Source organism: Rattus norvegicus, chromosome 4 (assembly GCF_036323735.1).
Source record: "Rattus norvegicus strain BN/NHsdMcwi chromosome 4, GRCr8, whole genome shotgun sequence".
Taxonomy (NCBI): Eukaryota; Metazoa; Chordata; class Mammalia; order Rodentia; family Muridae; genus Rattus; species Rattus norvegicus.
The window spans coordinates 180,108,719-180,125,965 of NC_086022.1; the positions used below are offsets into that span (position 1 = coordinate 180,108,719).

Genomic DNA, 17,247 nt, shown 5'->3' on the forward strand with positions numbered 1-17,247 from the left:
TCACAGTGTTCTCAGCTCACAATGTTCACAGCTCACAATGTTCTCAGCTCACAGTGTTCCTTGCTCACAGTGTTCTCAGCTCACAGTGTTCCTTGCTCACAGTGTTCTCGGCTCACAGTGTTCTCGGCTCACAGTGTTCTCGGCTCACAATATTCTCAGCTCACAATGTTCTCAGCTCACAGTGTTCTCAGGTCACAGTGTTCCCGGCTCACAGTGTTCTCGGCTCACAGTGTTCTCAGCTCACAATGTTCCCGGCTCACAATGTTCTCAGCTCACAGTGTTCTCAGGTCTCAGTGTTCCCGGCTCACAGTGTTCTCGGCTCACAGTGTTCTCAGCTCACAATGTTCTCAGCTCACAGTGTTCTCAGCTCACAGTGTTCCCAGCTCACAATGTTCACAGCTCACAGTGTTCTCAGGTCACAGTGTTCCCGGCTCACAGTGTTCCCAGCTCACAGTGTTCTCAGCTCACAGTGTTCCCAGCTCACAGTGTTCCCAGCTCACAGTGTTCCCAGCTCACAGTGTTCTCAGCTCACAGTGTTCCCAGCTCACAGTGTTCCCAGCTCACAGTGTTCTCAGCTCACAGTGTTCCCAGCTCACAGTGTTCTCGGCTCACAGTGTTCCCAGCTCACAGTGTTCTCGGCTCACAGTGTTCTCGGCTCACAGTGTTCCCGGCTCACAGTGTTCCCGGCTCACAGTGTTCTCAGCTCACAGTGTTCTCAGCTCACAGTGTTCCCAGCTCACAGTGTTCCCAGCTCACAGTGTTCCCAGCTCACAGTGTTCTCAGCTCACAATGTTCACAGCTCACAATGTTCTCAGCTCACAGTGTTCCTTGCTCACAGTGTTCTCAGCTCACAGTGTTCCTTGCTCACAGTGTTCCTTGCTCACAGTGTTCTCGGCTCACAGTGTTCTCGCCTCACAATATTCTCAGCTCACTGTGTTCCCAGCTCACAGTGTTCCCGGCTTACAGTGTTCTCAGCTCACAGTGTTCCCGGCTCACAGTGTTCTCAGCTCACAGTGTTCTCAGCTCACAGTGTTCTCAGCTCACAGTGTTCTCAGCTCACAGTGTTCTCGGCTCACAGTGTTCTCAGCTCACAGTGTTCTCAGCTCACAGTGTTCCCAGCTCACAGTGTTCTCGGCTCACAGTGTTCTCAGCTCACAGTGTTCTCAGCTCACAGTGTTTCCGGCTCACAGTGTTCCCGGCTCACAGTGTTCCCGGCTCACAGTGTTCCCGGCTCACAATGTTCTCAGCTCACAGTGTTCTCAGGTCACAGTGTTCCCGGCTCACAATGTTCTCAGCTCACAGTGTTCTCAGGTCACAGTGTTCCCGGCTCACAGTGTTCTCGGCTCACAGTGTTCTCAGCTCACAATGTTCCCGGCTCACAATGTTCTCAGCTCACAGTGTTCTCAGGTCACAGTGTTCCCGGCTCACAGTGTTCTCGGCTCACAGTGTTCTCAGCTCACAATGTTCTCAGCTCACAGTGTTCTCAGCTCACAGTGTTCCCAGCTCACAATGTTCACAGCTCACAATGTTCTCAGCTCACAGTGTTCCCAGCTCACAGTGTTCCCAGCTCACAGTGTTCTCAGCTCACAATGTTCTCAGCTCACAATGTTCCCAGCTCACAGTGTTCCCAGCTCACAGTGTTCCCAGCTCACAGTGTTCCCAGCTCACAGTGTTCTCAGCTCACAGTGTTCCCGGCTCACAGTGTTCTCAGCTCACAGTGTTCCCAGCTCACAGTGTTCTCGGCTCACAGTGTTCCCAGCTCACAGTGTTCCCAGCTCACAGTGTTCTCAGCTCACAGTGTTCCCAGCTCACAGTGTTCTCGGCTCACAGTGTTCTCAGCTCACAGTGTTCCCGGCTCACAGTGTTCCTGGCTCACAGTGTTCTCAGCTCACAGTGTTCTCAGCTCACAGTGTTCCCAGCTCACAGTGTTCCCAGCTCACAGTGTTCTCAGCTCACAATGTTCACAGCTCACAATGTTCTCAGCTCACAGTGTTCCTTGCTCACAGTGTTCTCAGCTCACAGTGTTCCTTGCTCACAGTGTTCCTTGTTCACAGTGTTCTCGGCTCACAGTGTTCTCGCCTCACAATGTTCTCAGCTCACTGTGTTCCCAGCTCACAGTGTTCCCGGCTCACAGTGTTCTCAGCTCACAGTGTTCTCAGCTCACAATGTTCTCAGCTCACTGTGTTCCCAGCTCACAGTGTTCCCGGCTCACAGTGTTCTTGGCTCACAGTGTTCTCGGCTCACAGTGTTCTCAGCTCACAGTGTTCTCGGCTCACAGTGTTCTCGGCTCACAGTGTTCTCGTCTCACAGTGTTCTCGGCTCACAGTGTTCCCGGCTCATAGTGTTCCTGGCTCACAGTGTTCTCAGCTCACAGTGTTCCTGGCTCACAGTGTTCTCAGCTCACAGTGTTCTTGGCTCACAGTGTTCCCAGCTCACAGTGTTCCTTGCTCACAGTGTTCTCAGCTCACAGTGTTCTCAGCTCACAGTGTTCCCAGCTCACAGTGTTCTCAGCTCACAGTGTTCTCAGCTCACAGTGTTCTCAACTCTCAGTGTTCTCAGCTCACAGTGTTCTCAGCTCACAGTGTTCCTAGCTCATGGTGCTCCCAACTTAATGTATTTTAGCTCATGGTAATCATAACTCAGACCCTGCTATTCCTAGCTCACAGTTTTCCCAAGTCACTTGGCTCCTGGCATTCCTAAATCCGGGTACTTCCAATTCAGTGTATCTTCAACACATGGTATTCCCAAGCCCTGGTATTCTCCACCCCTGGTATTCCTGGTGCCTGGTATTCCCAGTTTCTAGTATTCCGAGCCCCTGCTATTCCCAGCCCCTGGTATTATCAGCCCCTGCTATTCCGGGTCTATATTACTTCCAGCCCATGACATTCACAGGTCACTCTATGTCACCATGATACCCCTAACTCACACTAGTCAGTCACACACCACTGTATTCTCAGTCACTGTGTTCCCAGCTCACAGTGTTTCCTGTGCACAGTCTTCCCGGCCGATGTGATTCCATGTTCACGTCCCTCTAAGACTATGATGGTTTCAGATCATACTTACGGTCACCGTGCCACTGGCCTGCATTGTGATGTTGTGAGGGAATCGGTACAAGGAGACTGCCTGTCCGTTCACGTTTTGCTGGAGGATGTAGTTTCCAATCTCTACTTCCTTTTCATTGGAGGAGTTAACAAGCCTCACAAAGAAACCCTTGACATTTACCTCAGCTATTTTAATGTCTCCAAGAGAACTAGAAAGTAAGAGACAAAGAGAAGGCGGGTATGAATAGGAACGTCTCTGGCCCACGACAAGAACCTGGTAACACGGTGCATGCTTGGAATCTCAGCCCTCAGAACATGGAGGCAGGAGAGACAAAAATTCAAGGTCAGTTTACTCTAGGCAGCATGTTCCAAGCCAGCTGAGGCTTCTCGAGAGACGAATAAACACACACAAGCAAACTAATGAATCCTGAATAAGGAACGGCTAAGCCATGGACTCTCTTGGGCAAGAGTCTTCAGAGGCCTTGAGGACTTTCTAATGATTTGTTCTTACTTTCTGTGTACAGGTGTCTTGCCTGCATGTATGTCTGTGCGCTCTATGTATATGGTGCTCACAGAGGTCAGAAGTGAACACTGGGTGACCAGAATCCAGGATAGCAGACAGTAGCGAGCTGCCATGTGGATGTGGGTTTCTGAGCCTGAGCCTCTGCAAGAGCAGCCAGTGCTCTTAACCACCGAGCCTTCTCTACGGCCCCCACAACTTGTGTATTTTGCAACCTAAGAAAAATGGCCTGGCCTATTGGTTCTGATCTTGGAAACTGTGACTATGATTTTTCTCTGTCTTCTACTGCCTGCCAACAGAAGGCATGGCGTCAAACACTCCAAGGGAAATCAGAGGGCTGGAGAGATGGCTCACTGGCTAGAGAGGAGCTGGGTTTGGTTTCCAGAACCCACGTGACAGCTCACAACCTCCAAATGTCCGAGTTCCATGGTGTCTGGCGCCCTCTTTTGGCCTCTCAGAGCAGCACATGCACATGGCTACGCAGCCACACGTGCAGGCACACACACCCATGAGTTTACAAGTTAAGTCGTAAAGTATGGTCATCAAAAGCTAAACTACACAGTTCTTTTCTGATAAAGAGGCTGTGAGGGCGAACAGCCACCGTGAGTTAAAAATGATTCTTTATGTGATATTGCGCACACATAGGCTAGAGGGTTTTGTTCTGGTTTGGTTTGTTTTTTCACGTTTCTAACTTTTATTGAGAACGTTGTATGTTGCGGGGCCTATGTCTTTACACATGTGCATATTTTACTGTCACTTGCAACACAGCAGACATGAAGGTCATGACATAACTGTGGTGAGCTGTGAACAGCATCAGTATGTCCTGGCTGGTCACAGGTCTTACACATCACTGTGTCTTGTCGGGTTACAATAGTCTACAAGTCCCACATACTAACCTCTGGACAAGAACAGCATTGTGCTGCTCTGTCAATTCCTCCACAATTTCTTATCTATAATGCCAAAACGTTATGGAGAACAAAGATAATTTCTTTGTATACATGTATGTATATGGTGTGCACGCATATGAGTTTGCACATTCATACGTGTGGGAGGTACATGTGTTTGCTTGTGCTCGTGAGTGTGCACGTGGAGGCCTGAGGTTCATTTTTTCTCATTTGCGGTGGGAGCTCCTGCAGAACCCAGAGCTGGTTGTTCCAGTCTGGCTAAGCCTGCCTGGGAGGTCTCCTGTCTTCACCTCCCAGGTTCTGCAGGTGACCGCAGAGCGGCTTTTACACGGCTTCAGTCCCTACAGGAACAATCCCCACAATCTTCCCCGTGGTCCTCTGAACTCATCTGACCGGTGCGGACTGACTCGCTGCACTGCCTAAAACTGGCATGGCGCCCTTTCCCTCTTCCCACCTTGTGACTTCCGAGGACCGATTCGTCCAGCTTCCTTCACGTCTGTCTCTGTCTCTGTCTGCGTGGCTGCTGTCCTCGGGCTCTTGTCAATGTGACCGACGCTGTCACGGCATCAGAGCAGGTTTCTCTAGTTTTGCCTCTTATGCACTGCTCTTCATTTTAGCTTCCAGAACAATCTGTGCATGGTTCTAGTCTGACATCGCCACCTTCCTCTGCTTTGCGACTTCCTTCTGGAAACCGAACCAACTTCCCGGCGTCATAGCAAACTCTACTCCGTTTCTGAAATTCCCTTAAATCCCCTTTCTACACTTCCTGCCTCAGGCTTGAACCGCGACGGTGAAGATTTCCGTGTGAGAGCGTAGTCCACGTGGCTATACCTCTCCCGGGGCCAACGCCAAGGCTGTGCCTGCCTCCCATCGCCCACATCCGTGCCAAACTTTCGCTTCGGGCTGAAGTAATGTTTTCGGCATCATGAGTACAAAACGTCGCATTATTTCCCTTTGCTTTCCTCTGACTTGGTCACGTGGTTTCCCATGAGGCAGACTGCTAGTTCCTAGCGCTTTACTCCTGAACACTAAGCTGTTTTGCATTTTCATAATTCATTAATAGCTTGATGTTTAATAACACGTATATATCCCAAAAGGAGAGGCTGCAGCTCATCTCTTCTGGTATATGTTATGGTTTGGATAGAAAATGTCCCATGGGTTAGGACACTTGGTCTCCAGCAGATGGTGCTGTTTGGGGGAGCTTGTGCTGCGGGTGGGGGCGGGGGGGCGGGGCCCAGGGGCCTGCGCATAGACACTGAGAAGACTCCATGATGGCGCTCAGCCAGGAAGTGGGCTCCTGGGTCGGGAAGCCAGGGGAGCCGCACTAGCAACAACCTGGAAGCGCTTGATGCCAGCTTCCTGCCCAGAAACTCAGGCAAACCAACCCGGTTTTATGACCTACAGAAGCGTGGTAAGGGCCGGCAGGGTGGCTCAGCAGGTAAAGACACTTGCCGCCATGCCCGATGACTTGATCTTTGGAATCATGTGGCGGAAGGAGAAAATGGAATTCACGGGTTGTTCCTTAGTCTCTCCCTGCATGCTCTCCCCCGTCTGCTCAACCCCCTCAATCCCCAGCCCCCTTCCCCTTCCCCTCCCCCCCCTCAGGACACTGCCTATTTGGCCTGCAGGTTCGTTCTTTGGAGACAGTGGCCCCGTCTTCGAGTTGTTTAAGAGCAAATGAGCTGTGAGGCAGTGTCTCCGCGGTGTCTTTGGAGATGTCTAAGTGTTAAAGCGGCCTCTTTTAGAAGTCTTTACAACATACCTACTTGGTTGGATGGGTTCTTTCATGCACTGTGAGTTGGTCATGGTCTTCTAGACTCCAGCTTGCTATCTTCAGTAGTCTGGGAGGAAATTCTCTGCTTTTGGTGAAACATTCCATCCACACATTCCCCCTGATTCACTCTTATTCTTCAGCAACTAGGACACAATGGGATTTTTAAGTTTTCTAAAATTATACTTGTGCTTTTGAGTTTGTGCATGTGTGTGTGTGCACACACGCTCATGGGTGCATGCGTGTGTACCTGCAGCAGCTGCTGTGTGTGTGTGTAAGCCAGAGATTAGGTTATGGGAGTCGGTTCTCCTTCCTTCATAGGCACCCCAGGGGTCAAACTCATGTCTTCACACTTGGCGGCAAGCACCTCTCTCTTCTGAGCCATCTTGCCTGGCCTCCGTTTCTTTTCAGTCTTGTCTGTTCTGTTTTCTTCTACCCCTTACTCTCTAAAATTCAGACTGGATATTTTCATCGACAATCGCCTCTCGAACTGTATCCAGTACACTTTGAACCTGTGAACCGAATGACAATCTCTGGTGTTGGGTATGGTATGGTATGGTGTGGAGTGGTGTGGCATGACATGGCGTGGTATGGTATGGTATTGTATGACATGGCATGACATGGCATGACATGGTATGGTGTGATATGGTATGGTATCATGACTTTTGGCTCTTTTGCCTTCCATGTACAGGCCTAGGCTGACATTTTTATCTTGTCCCTCAATTCCCTGAATGGCTTAGCCGCTGCTTATTGGAATCCTCAGATACTGTCAACATCTCATCTCCTGTGTCTGCTTCTGGAATCTGTTCAGTGTTTGACCTTTAGTTCCCGTGCATGTCGCTTTGATTTGGTTTCAGGTATCATGTATTTAAACTCTGCAGAGACATCATTTAAGGCTCTGCGTAATGTTTTGTCAAAAGAGAACACATTTTTGCTTCCGGCAGCCGTCTGAGTTTTAACACAAACAAGCCCACGTGAGTCTTGCAGAATCAGTCTGAAGGAGCTAGGCACTAGGCTGGCTTCACGGTGATACTGCATACCATGGCATGTTCCCTTTGACCTTCTCATTGGAAACCCGAGGTTGTCTGTCAGTGTCCTCCCTCGGCACCTCCGTAGTCTCTCACTGCTCAGTGCCTTACCTGCTAATTTCAAACTGGTAACCGTTGAGTGTCCTCAACACCCAGTCGGTCCCTCTAGTCCCATCTCCTAGAAGAGACAGCAGGGGCACACACTTCTGTGCACTCTCCCCCAAACAGGTGCCTCTCTTCACACACCTACCAGCATGTGAACATCTGCTTCATAGAGACTCGCTTCTGAACATACACAGCCCTTTCTTCTTCCTTCTCTCCTATGTGTTAGCATACGGTTCTGACTGAATTGGGGATCTCTCTCTCTCTCTCTCTCTCTCTCTCTTCAGCTTGAAGACTGTAATAAATACAAATGTTTCTGGAGATACTGGGTCATTGGTCTATGACAAGACGTGATGTCCAACAAACAGGAAACCAATGCACTGAGCTTATCAACTTCCCAAAAGAGAGGGAGACATGCAGAACCAGTGGGGTCTCTGACAGGGTTAGGATCTAATGGGCCTGGGTGGCTGGAGATCACAGATGGAGAGTATCAGACAGGAGAGTATTCCTACGCAGAGGCTCTAGGAGTCCAGTCTTCTGTGGACACAGCTTGCTCAGCTCATGGGTGAACGAGACTCCCTGAGGCCAGAGGAAAAGACACTTGAAAGTGCTGGCAGAGAAGCATCACAAAGAATGTCTGTTCCTACCGGTCAGGATGAGACCCTCCTAACTCCTGGAATACAGCATACTAACCATGAAGCACCACATGCATGCTAACTCCTGGGGCACTGCATGCTAACCCCTGGAGCACTGCATGCTAACCCCTGGAGCACTGCATGCTAACCCCTGGAGCACTGCATGCTAACCCCTGGAGCACTGCATGCTAACCCCCGGAGCACTGCATGCTAACCCCCAGAGCACTGCATGCTAACCTCCGGAGCACTGCATGCTAACTCCTGGGGCACTGCATGCTAACCCCTGGAGCACTGCATGCTAACCCCTGGAGCACTGCATGCTAACCTCCGGAGCATGGCATGCTAACCCCTGGAGCACTGCATGCTAACCCCTGGAGAACTTTGCATGCAGTCCTCAGAAGAGTCTTGGGCCAGGCGTGGGAAATATTTGGTTTAAATAAATAAAATAAGACATTAGAGAACGGTGGCACAATTTCAAACAGCTGAATATATGTGTTGAAAGGGGGAAAGGGGATAACATCTGAAATGTAAATATATAAAATGTCCAAGAAAAATAAATATAAAAAATAGGAAAAAAAGAAAGGGGGAATGGAGACATAATGGTCAAACTTAAAATATCAAACCAGGCTCAGTGGCAGTAAGTATAAAAAATTCAAAGTTATATCAAAATACATCCTTCCTCACCAAATCTCACCAAAGCAGGGAGAGGGCTGGGGAGAAGGCCCAGATGGCAAAGGGGCTGAGTCCCAAACCCAGGACATACATAAAAAAGCCAGGCACCAACGGTAGGGTACACTCATAACCCCAGCACCGGGGAGGCAAAGGCAGGCTGAACTCGGGGCTCACTGGCCCTCACAGCAAGCTTTGGGCACAGAGACTCTGTGTCTGCTTTAGAATCCCCTGGCATGGTCTGCGGTACAGTCAGGACACTGAGAGCATGCAGCCCTTCCCAACCAGGTGATCCCACCGGGACACTGAGAACTGGGGTTCTAAAGTGTTCTCATAGACTCCACATTTGCATATCTTAAACAGATATATCTTTCGTAGCCGGTCTAAATGGTGGCTCCTTCACGGTCCTGTCCAAGATCTCCCAGGCTGGAAGCAAGTTCTGCCTCACTGTCTGGGCGCTGTCTGCCTCTTAGACACAGCCCACAGTGTTTCCCTGGCCTGAGAGTTCTTACAGTCATACTCAGGAGTGACGCTGGTGATGGTTGTTGGTAAAGTGCTTACCATGAGTGTGTGGCAACCCTAGTTGTTCCTGCAACCTTTGTAAAAAGCCCTGCTATGGTGACATGCTCGAATTTAGGATTCCACTGGTGGTGAAGTGCAGAGGGCAGATCCCTGGGCTTCACTGACCACTCCCCTGGCTTACTTGGGAGCTCCAAGCCAATGAGAAACCCTGTCTTAAAAAACAAGGTGGATTGTTACCATGGAGCACACCAAAACCTCAACATATGCAGGTGAGAGTGTACCTAACCACACACATGCATATACACACACACACACACACACACACACACTCACACACACACACAGACAGACACTGACATACACACAGACACATGTACAAACAGACATGCATATACAAACAAAACATAGACACTCATGCACACACAGAGATATAAACACAGAATGACACAAAGAGACACAGACACACAGGTATACACACATAGACACACACACAGAAACACACACACACATACATATAGGTAGGGACACACACCCCACACACACAAATACACGGACACAGACAAACACACTCACATACACAGAAACATACACAGGCATACTAAGATACACACACACACACACACACACACAGACATACACACAGGCACACATAGAGAAACACACACACAGCCAGAGACACACATAGAAACACACACATAGACACAGAGACACTTACACAAACAGACACATACACACATATACAGAGAGACACACACAGATAGGCACACAGAAACACACATACAGAAACAGAGATGCTCATGCACATACACACAGACACACACCATACACACACAGACTCACACAGACACAGACACACAGGTATACACACATAGACACATATACACAGAGAAACATACACACACACATACGCAGACACACACACACTCAGAAACACAAACATATATGCAGACACACAGAGGCATACACATAGGCACATACACACAGAGACACAAAGAGACACACAGACACAGACACACACACACAAACACAAACACACAGACACATACACAGGCACACATACAGACACAGACACAGGCACACACACAGGCACACACATGCGCACATGCAGGCACACACAGGAACATACACAGACACACACAGACACACACATATGCAGACACACACACAGACACACAGACAGACACACAGACAGACACAGAGATACATGCAGGCATACACAGACACACACAGACACACAGAGACACACACACGCACACACACACACACACACACACACAGAGGCACACATACGAGTTGTATTTACAGGTATTTAAAAGTCCAGTGTGCCTTTGCCTTAATCACTACTTTTACGATGGCAGACACTGAATGACTTTGACAGTGTGTGTCCAGGTGGCAGCGCGACACTCAGGTTTTCTCTGTTATCAGTTAAATGGCACCTGGGGCTGAGTGACTGGACACTGCACTCTCCTTGCCTGCTGCCTCAGCCCTCAGACACCCCTGTGGACCCCTTGTGCTATCAGCTTGTCAGAGCTCAGTCTTCTTCAGACACTCAGTGCCACAGGTTAGAAAAACAGCCAGGGCAAGCCCTTTCCTTTAGGCCTAATAACAACTTTCTTTGATTAATTCTTTTCAGAGAGACTGGCAGCCATAAAAATGGATCATTAGTGTAAAAATTCATTTTGTTCTTGTCTTTAACTCAACAGCCTAGTAGAAGAAAAAGATGAAATCCATTTGATGATTAGCTAGTGGTGAAAGGCCTGAAAGTGAGTGACAGCAGGCAATCTGCGTGGGCTGTGTGTGCAGGCAATCTGCATGGACCGTGCTGTGTCGTTTTCTCTGGCGTCTTTGGAAAATTCACGTCTCATGTTTGGTCCCCTGGAAACTTCTCTCAGATGTCTTGAAAGTGCTCAGGGCACAAGTGGTTGTAGTTTAGGGAATTTCTTAGGGTTTTTGTTAAATAAATGTATCCAATTACAGTTCAGAGCTCGGCTCTGGACCGACTCATGACCTCAACGGAAGACGGTAAGTAATTCAAATGTGTACCTTGATACAAACTGGCCGACTTCCTCAAGAATCACAGAAAGGTGTTTGCTCACGTCCTCCGCTTGGGATGTATGCGATGTGAGCTTCTTCGAGTCTCCAAACAAGGAAAGGAAATAATCCTCACCATCCCCCAGAACGTAGGTATCCAAGTCGGAGCTCGGTTTCGGCTGCTTCTTTAGAGTCATGAGGCTTGTGCCAGGAGAAGCTAGCGAGACAGACATTTAAATAGTCATCAGAAGAAACCCAGGATATGACCCTTGCTCTTGTGTCTACAGAACTGAGTTTCTTTATAAAGCTTTCTACCTCCCCCCCCCCCCCGTCCCCGCCAAACTCGGTGAGAATGGAGGCGCTGGTGGGCGTCTGTAAGTGAATGTTTTCCACACTGCCCTCGCTCAGGCATCCTTGGGGAATTCCCATTCCTTGTTTGTCCCCTAACGTGAGCGAGCTGGGTGCTTAGCTGATAATTTACCTGCTCTCGAAACCATCAGTATCCTTGACTTAAACACTGAACCTGTCAAACTTGGGTATCCTATACACAGACGGATATTCTACTCAATGCTTGCCGTACTGCCCAGACTAAAATCCCACCTTCTGCAGCACCACCTTCTGCCAGAGATGGTGCGGACTAGGGGCAAATCAGGTGTCTGGTATTAAGCTGTCATGGAGAAAACAATGGCTATCACTGTAGGATGAAGGTTTTGCACTGTGGGACCCTGGGCCAAAGGTCATCAAGTCATAAAAACAACTCAGGTTTTGCTTTAGATTCCTGAACTTTTAACAAAAGGAGAAACGGATGGAGGTGTCAATGGCAGGTGTTTGCTGTAGCCTAGGGCCTCAGCACCAAGCTATATCGGTGGCCCCGGTGACCCTAGGGGTTCCTCCCAGGATTTTGCTGAGAAGGAACACTACAATTAAATTAGCACCCACAGCCTTGCGGGCAGTTACTTTGGGAAAGGGCATCTTCCCTCGCAGCCCGTCATGAGGAGAGAATGCCTGTGTTCTCAAAGGGAAGGAGGCACGAGCCGAGCTCTTGTTTCTAGTTCACTGAGAGCCACAGATAGCAGTGAAATGGCACAACATGTCCCAGTGTTCACGAACCCAAGTCTGCAGGAGACTCTGTGGTAATTCAAGGGAAGGACTGCACCCCAACCTTCTCTTGCCATGCGAGGTGCAACACTGTGCTTAGACTTCTCACCCACGCCCCCTCCCCACTTCATTATCAGTTTAACCCAAACACAGGGCAAACACAATGGTCTACATGGTACCAGGAGATGGGGGAGCGTTCCTTCTTAAAGCTAAAGTCTGTGTTTGCATATTTAATGTTTTACCTATTGCTCAATGGCAAAGGCCATCAAGAATCTAGCAAGTGTCTTTGCACAACTCATTGGAGTCACACCGACAATGACACACGCTGTGGACAACATGTGTTGTTGTAAAATTATAAAAAATAAAAGAATCTTTTTGCCCATTCTAGGTCCAGCACCGCAGTGCCCCAAGATATCCGACAGATACCTTAATCTCAGTCAGCAAAGCCCCACACCCGCTTTGCTCCATCCCATATCACGCTGCCGAAGGCTTCTCTCTGAGCCTGGCAGCCATCTCTCTACCCATCTAGTTCCCAGGGCAGGCTGCCACCATGGCAGAAATATACATCCCAATTCCATGGAGGCTCAGTGTCCCAGCCGCCACATACTCTCTTGAACTTAAACCACCACATGAAAGAACACACAATACAATAATCTCTGATCCAATTGATAAGTTATAATTGCCCACCTAGACATACAAAGCCCTGTACACATCCATCTGTTAAGAATATTCATAACAACCTGTAAAGGTACAGAGAGAGTGGAATCTTGACATCTACCTCCGTGTTCTCTCCAAGGCTATTCTCCCAGTCTCCTCTCCTTTCCCCCACTTTCCGTTCTACTCTCCTCCTCTTCCCTCAAACTTTTCTTCCGCCCACCCTTCCTTCTCGTCCAATGACAGGACTTGTTCTACCTTTTACCTGCCCACACCTGCATGATGACATTATCCTAAAATCATGAGAGCCATACACACATACACACTGCATGCACACCATGTTGAGGCCTAGGAATGTACCAGAAATAAACAGGAAACAGAGGAGGACCAGTCAGACTGCGGATATCCACAGAGTAGAGGGTGAGAGGCACACAATTCAAATGGGGATTATTCTAGAAGGAACTGACAGGCGGGCTAAGGGTTGAAGCTGACTTCCGGTAACTCTAACATGTTGCTCTGTGCTGGGTTTCTACACGGGCCCTAAGCTTAGCAGAATCCTGAGAAGCTGGTGTTTTAGTTTTTCACTCCGCAGGGGCGGAACATCAGAACCAGGGCTGCTGGGCGCCTTCCCTCTTCACTCTACGAAGGGCAGGAAAGAGCTGGTTCTGCGTTTGCTGGGACAGCATCACCTGACCATGGTGAGCAGCGCACCCCACTGCACTGTGGCTCAGTGCCCTACTGACGCCGCTGTGCACCACCCAGTTCCTCATGCCACATGTTCTCTTTGTTGCACCACTTTCTCTCTGCCACGTCATCTCCTGCATTGTCTCCTCTTTTGATGTCTGTTCTGCATGTGAGCCCTGAGTCTCCTGAAGACATAGAAGATACTGCGTGTCCTTTGTGTCAGTGTCCTGCAAAGGGCCCTTCCGACGACACGCTGGACGTTTTAACTCTCTAGTCATCGCTGTGGCTCCAGGTGTCTTCTCCACAGAGGTGGTGAAGACACTCGCTTAATCCTCACAGTGGAACTCGTCAGACGGATCCCTGGGACTAGACCCTGGCAATTTTAGTTCTTAATTAATTCTAGAACAAGACAACAGATCTACAAATCACCATGTTGGCTCTAGGCGCCTTAATTTTTCTAGCAGCATCCAGTGGAGGGTCCTTAGGAATCTAACGATTCTAGAACATGCTAATGGTGGACCCAAAAGCCCATCATGGACAGCTGCAGGTGCCATCCTCATGGAGATGTTGTATTTGCACTGCCTTGACGTGTGCACCCTGGATTTAAACCTTCACATCTAGAGCCACGGCCGACCTACTTAGCTGTGTGTGATACTGACACCAAGAAACAAGCATCCCTGGGGCCAAATGATAAGTCAGGCAGAGGCAAAGAAAGAGCCCAACTGAAAAACGCACGCTGTGGGGACGTTCCAGATACCTGCTTGGTGTGTACTCTGTTTCCCCGGGATGCTGTCTTTGCGGGAGCAGCTTGGGACATTGGATTTAGAAGTCAGCAGTCCTCCGGGCGATAAGCTGTCTTGAGCACTGGGGATCTGGTGGAAGTTGGCCGACGCCTCATGGGAAAATGAGCCTGACAGTAGGTGGAGTGTGGAGCTCGAGTCCATTACCTTTGGGAAAAAATGGACTGATGAATGCTGTTTCGATGGAGTGATGGTTCCAGTTTTTTCTTCCTTCCTGTGTGTAAAATGATAAAGAACAAAGTAAGAAAATCAGGGCAGCTGAGTCTGGGAAGCACGGAGCGTTACTTGGAATTCTGCTGTGTGTCCTACATCTGACAGGGAGGGCGGCCTCCCACAACTCTGGTTCCAACTATGGAAGTGAACTTGCTAGCCCTGTCCTGTTGTATATTTTGTTTTCAACTTAAAAGGTTAACAGATTCTACTGGTGGCTTTGAAAAGTAAAAGTGTGTAAGTCAGCAATGCTTGCCACCAGGATTTCAGCATTTCCTTCTTAGATTTTTAGTTGATTTCTTTTACTCAAATCATGACACGGGTGTTTTCCTAACTGTGAGTACACAAAGGACCTTAGTGCCCGTTCACTGGTGTAAACCTCTTCTTTGAATTTCTGAGCTGCTAACTAACCTTCTAAAATTGACAAGATGATGTGGCCAATAATTGCTTTCCAGTAACAACCTCCCCTCCCCTCCCGTGTCTCCCATGGAAACCAGGAAAGAGGGAAGAGTGAGTGACCATTTTCTTTTTTTTTTTCTTTTTTTTCTTTTTTTCAGAGCTGGGGACCGAACCCAGGGCCTTGTGCTTGCTAGGCAAGCGCTCTACCACTGAGCTAAATCCCCAGCCCCAAGAGTGACCGTTTTCAAGTACCACTGTAATAAGTGACTAATTTTAGGAACATGGTCTTTCACTAAAATAAAAAATAAAAATAAAAAAGCATTCATTAAGTGTCACATGATCACTTGAGTAGAGTCCCCAAACCACAGTATAATTAATTGTTCACAAGGTAAGAAGTGTTCTCATGATTGATCTTTGGACAAGGTGTAATGCCCAAAATTAACCTGTAAGCCACACCTGCCCGGGTACCAGGCAACTCTGTGGAATGCTGGGAATCGTAGTTCTTGGGAAACAGCAAAGTCTCATGGGGAATTCAGTGGCCTCGACACACATCCATGCTACAAATGGCTTGAGGCCACTCCCAGGCATGAAATTCCAGGGAATGGTACTGACCAAAGTCCATCTTTTGGTCAGCATTTAATGTTTACTAAAGCTTGCCTTAAATGTGGCCCAAAAGGGTGGGGCTGGTTTTTCTGTTGACTCTCAAGAGTTAACAATGACTTAAGATTGAAGGCTGGTTTCCTCAGTGTAGGAAAATGCCAGGGTATTGAGGTGGGTATGGGTGGGTAGGAATGGGAACATCCTTAAAGAAGCAGGGGGAGGGGGAAGAGGGATAGGAGCAAGGGAGAAAGGGGATAACATTTGAAAGTAAATACATAAAATATCCAGAAATAAAACTTTTTTTTACCCTAAACAACAACAAAAAGAAATGTTACATGACAGAAACAGTAAAGCATATGAGTCTACAAAAAACAAATGAACAAAAACAAAAACAAAAAACCCCCAAAAAACAAAAACAAAAACAAACAAACAAACAAACCCCCTCCCCCAATGGCTTAAGATGGACTTTTCATCAACACTCTTCCGGTGGTCTCTGAGAAACAGGTGCTTGTGTGTATGTGCGTGCACACATGTGCATGTGTGAGAGGACTGAATTGGAATAAAAGTCAATGGGTCCAAACCCTTTGATTGCTCTATAAAACTGGACATATGGCTTGCTCAGCTGTCCCTATGTCCAGTCCAGTCACGTGTCTGCAGGATTTACTATGAAATCAGCACCTGACTTCTTTACTTCCCACGTTACTTCTCTGGTTACTTCTCTCTCGGGTTCCTTCTCAGAGCTCTTACTTCATGACTAATCCTGAGTGTGGCAGGATTGTCCGGAGAGAGAGGCCTAGAAGGACCAGCGGAAGGCACCTCTGCACGTGTCTAGAGATGAACAGGTAAGAGGGTTCTGTCTAAGGAATGGGGTCGTCCACTGACGGATCCACACTCAGTGGTGAGAGCTGGGGAAACCTGGGAAGTGGGCCAAGTTGGAGGCCGTGGGTCATCGCACCAGGGTTTTCCTCTTGTTGTGGTTCCTCCCGTCTCTGCCCTGCTTCCGCTCTCCTTGGCCACACCCCCCTCCATGCTCTTTCAGCCTCTGCTTGGCCCAAAGGTAATGGAGCCGACCCCACAGTCTGAAGCTGGATCTCTGCAGGATCCATGGCGTGGCACGGTTTACAAGGCTGATAAAGACAACGTCTGGCTGGGGTCATTTGCTGTGGGGGACGGAACCCGGACCTGAAACTTCCTCCTCCACCATGGAACCTCCTCCAATCATCTTCACAAAGTCCTCGCTACGAATTGTCACATCCACGACTCTCACTCCTTCCCTGGAAACCTTTTTATCTGGAGAGCTCCGCAACCAGCAGCAGATGCCGCACATAGGTTTTCAAGCTTGCATTTTTACCTGCTCTGTGCTCAGTGATGCTCCAAGCACTCACATTTGTCTGAGGAGCCCCATGCTCTGGAGTATCTACATATGTCACCTCGGTGGACAGAGACAAGCTCCACCGGGACGGCTTCTTGCTGCTCCGGCCTAGACAAAGCCTGGGAAGTGATCGGTGTTCCTCATAGCTGGATTCCACTGCACACCCGGCTCTTGTCTTCTCAGTACGCTAAGAGGCACAGGAAGCC

At 48.8% G+C, this 17,247-nt stretch overlaps 1 protein-coding gene across 13 annotated transcripts in view; it reads right to left on the bottom strand.

The window, feature by feature from the left end:
• Lmntd1 (lamin tail domain containing 1) overlaps positions 1-17,247 on the bottom strand; it is a 234,235-nt gene that overhangs the window by 23,591 nt on the left and 193,397 nt on the right. For 10 of the 13 annotated variants that reach the window (XM_017592840.3, XM_063286598.1, XM_039108230.2 and 7 more), the window contains 3 exons: positions 14,418-14,674; positions 11,237-11,441; positions 3,064-3,250 (listed from right to left, as the gene is read on the bottom strand). In XM_017592840.3, coding sequence (XP_017448329.1) covers positions 3,064-3,250; positions 11,237-11,441; positions 14,418-14,674 — 649 coding nt within the window. The remainder of the gene's footprint in view (positions 1-3,063; positions 3,251-11,236; positions 11,442-14,417; positions 14,675-17,247) is intronic. The other 3 variants (XM_063286599.1, XM_039108228.2, XM_008763420.4) reach the window with 1 other exon arrangement.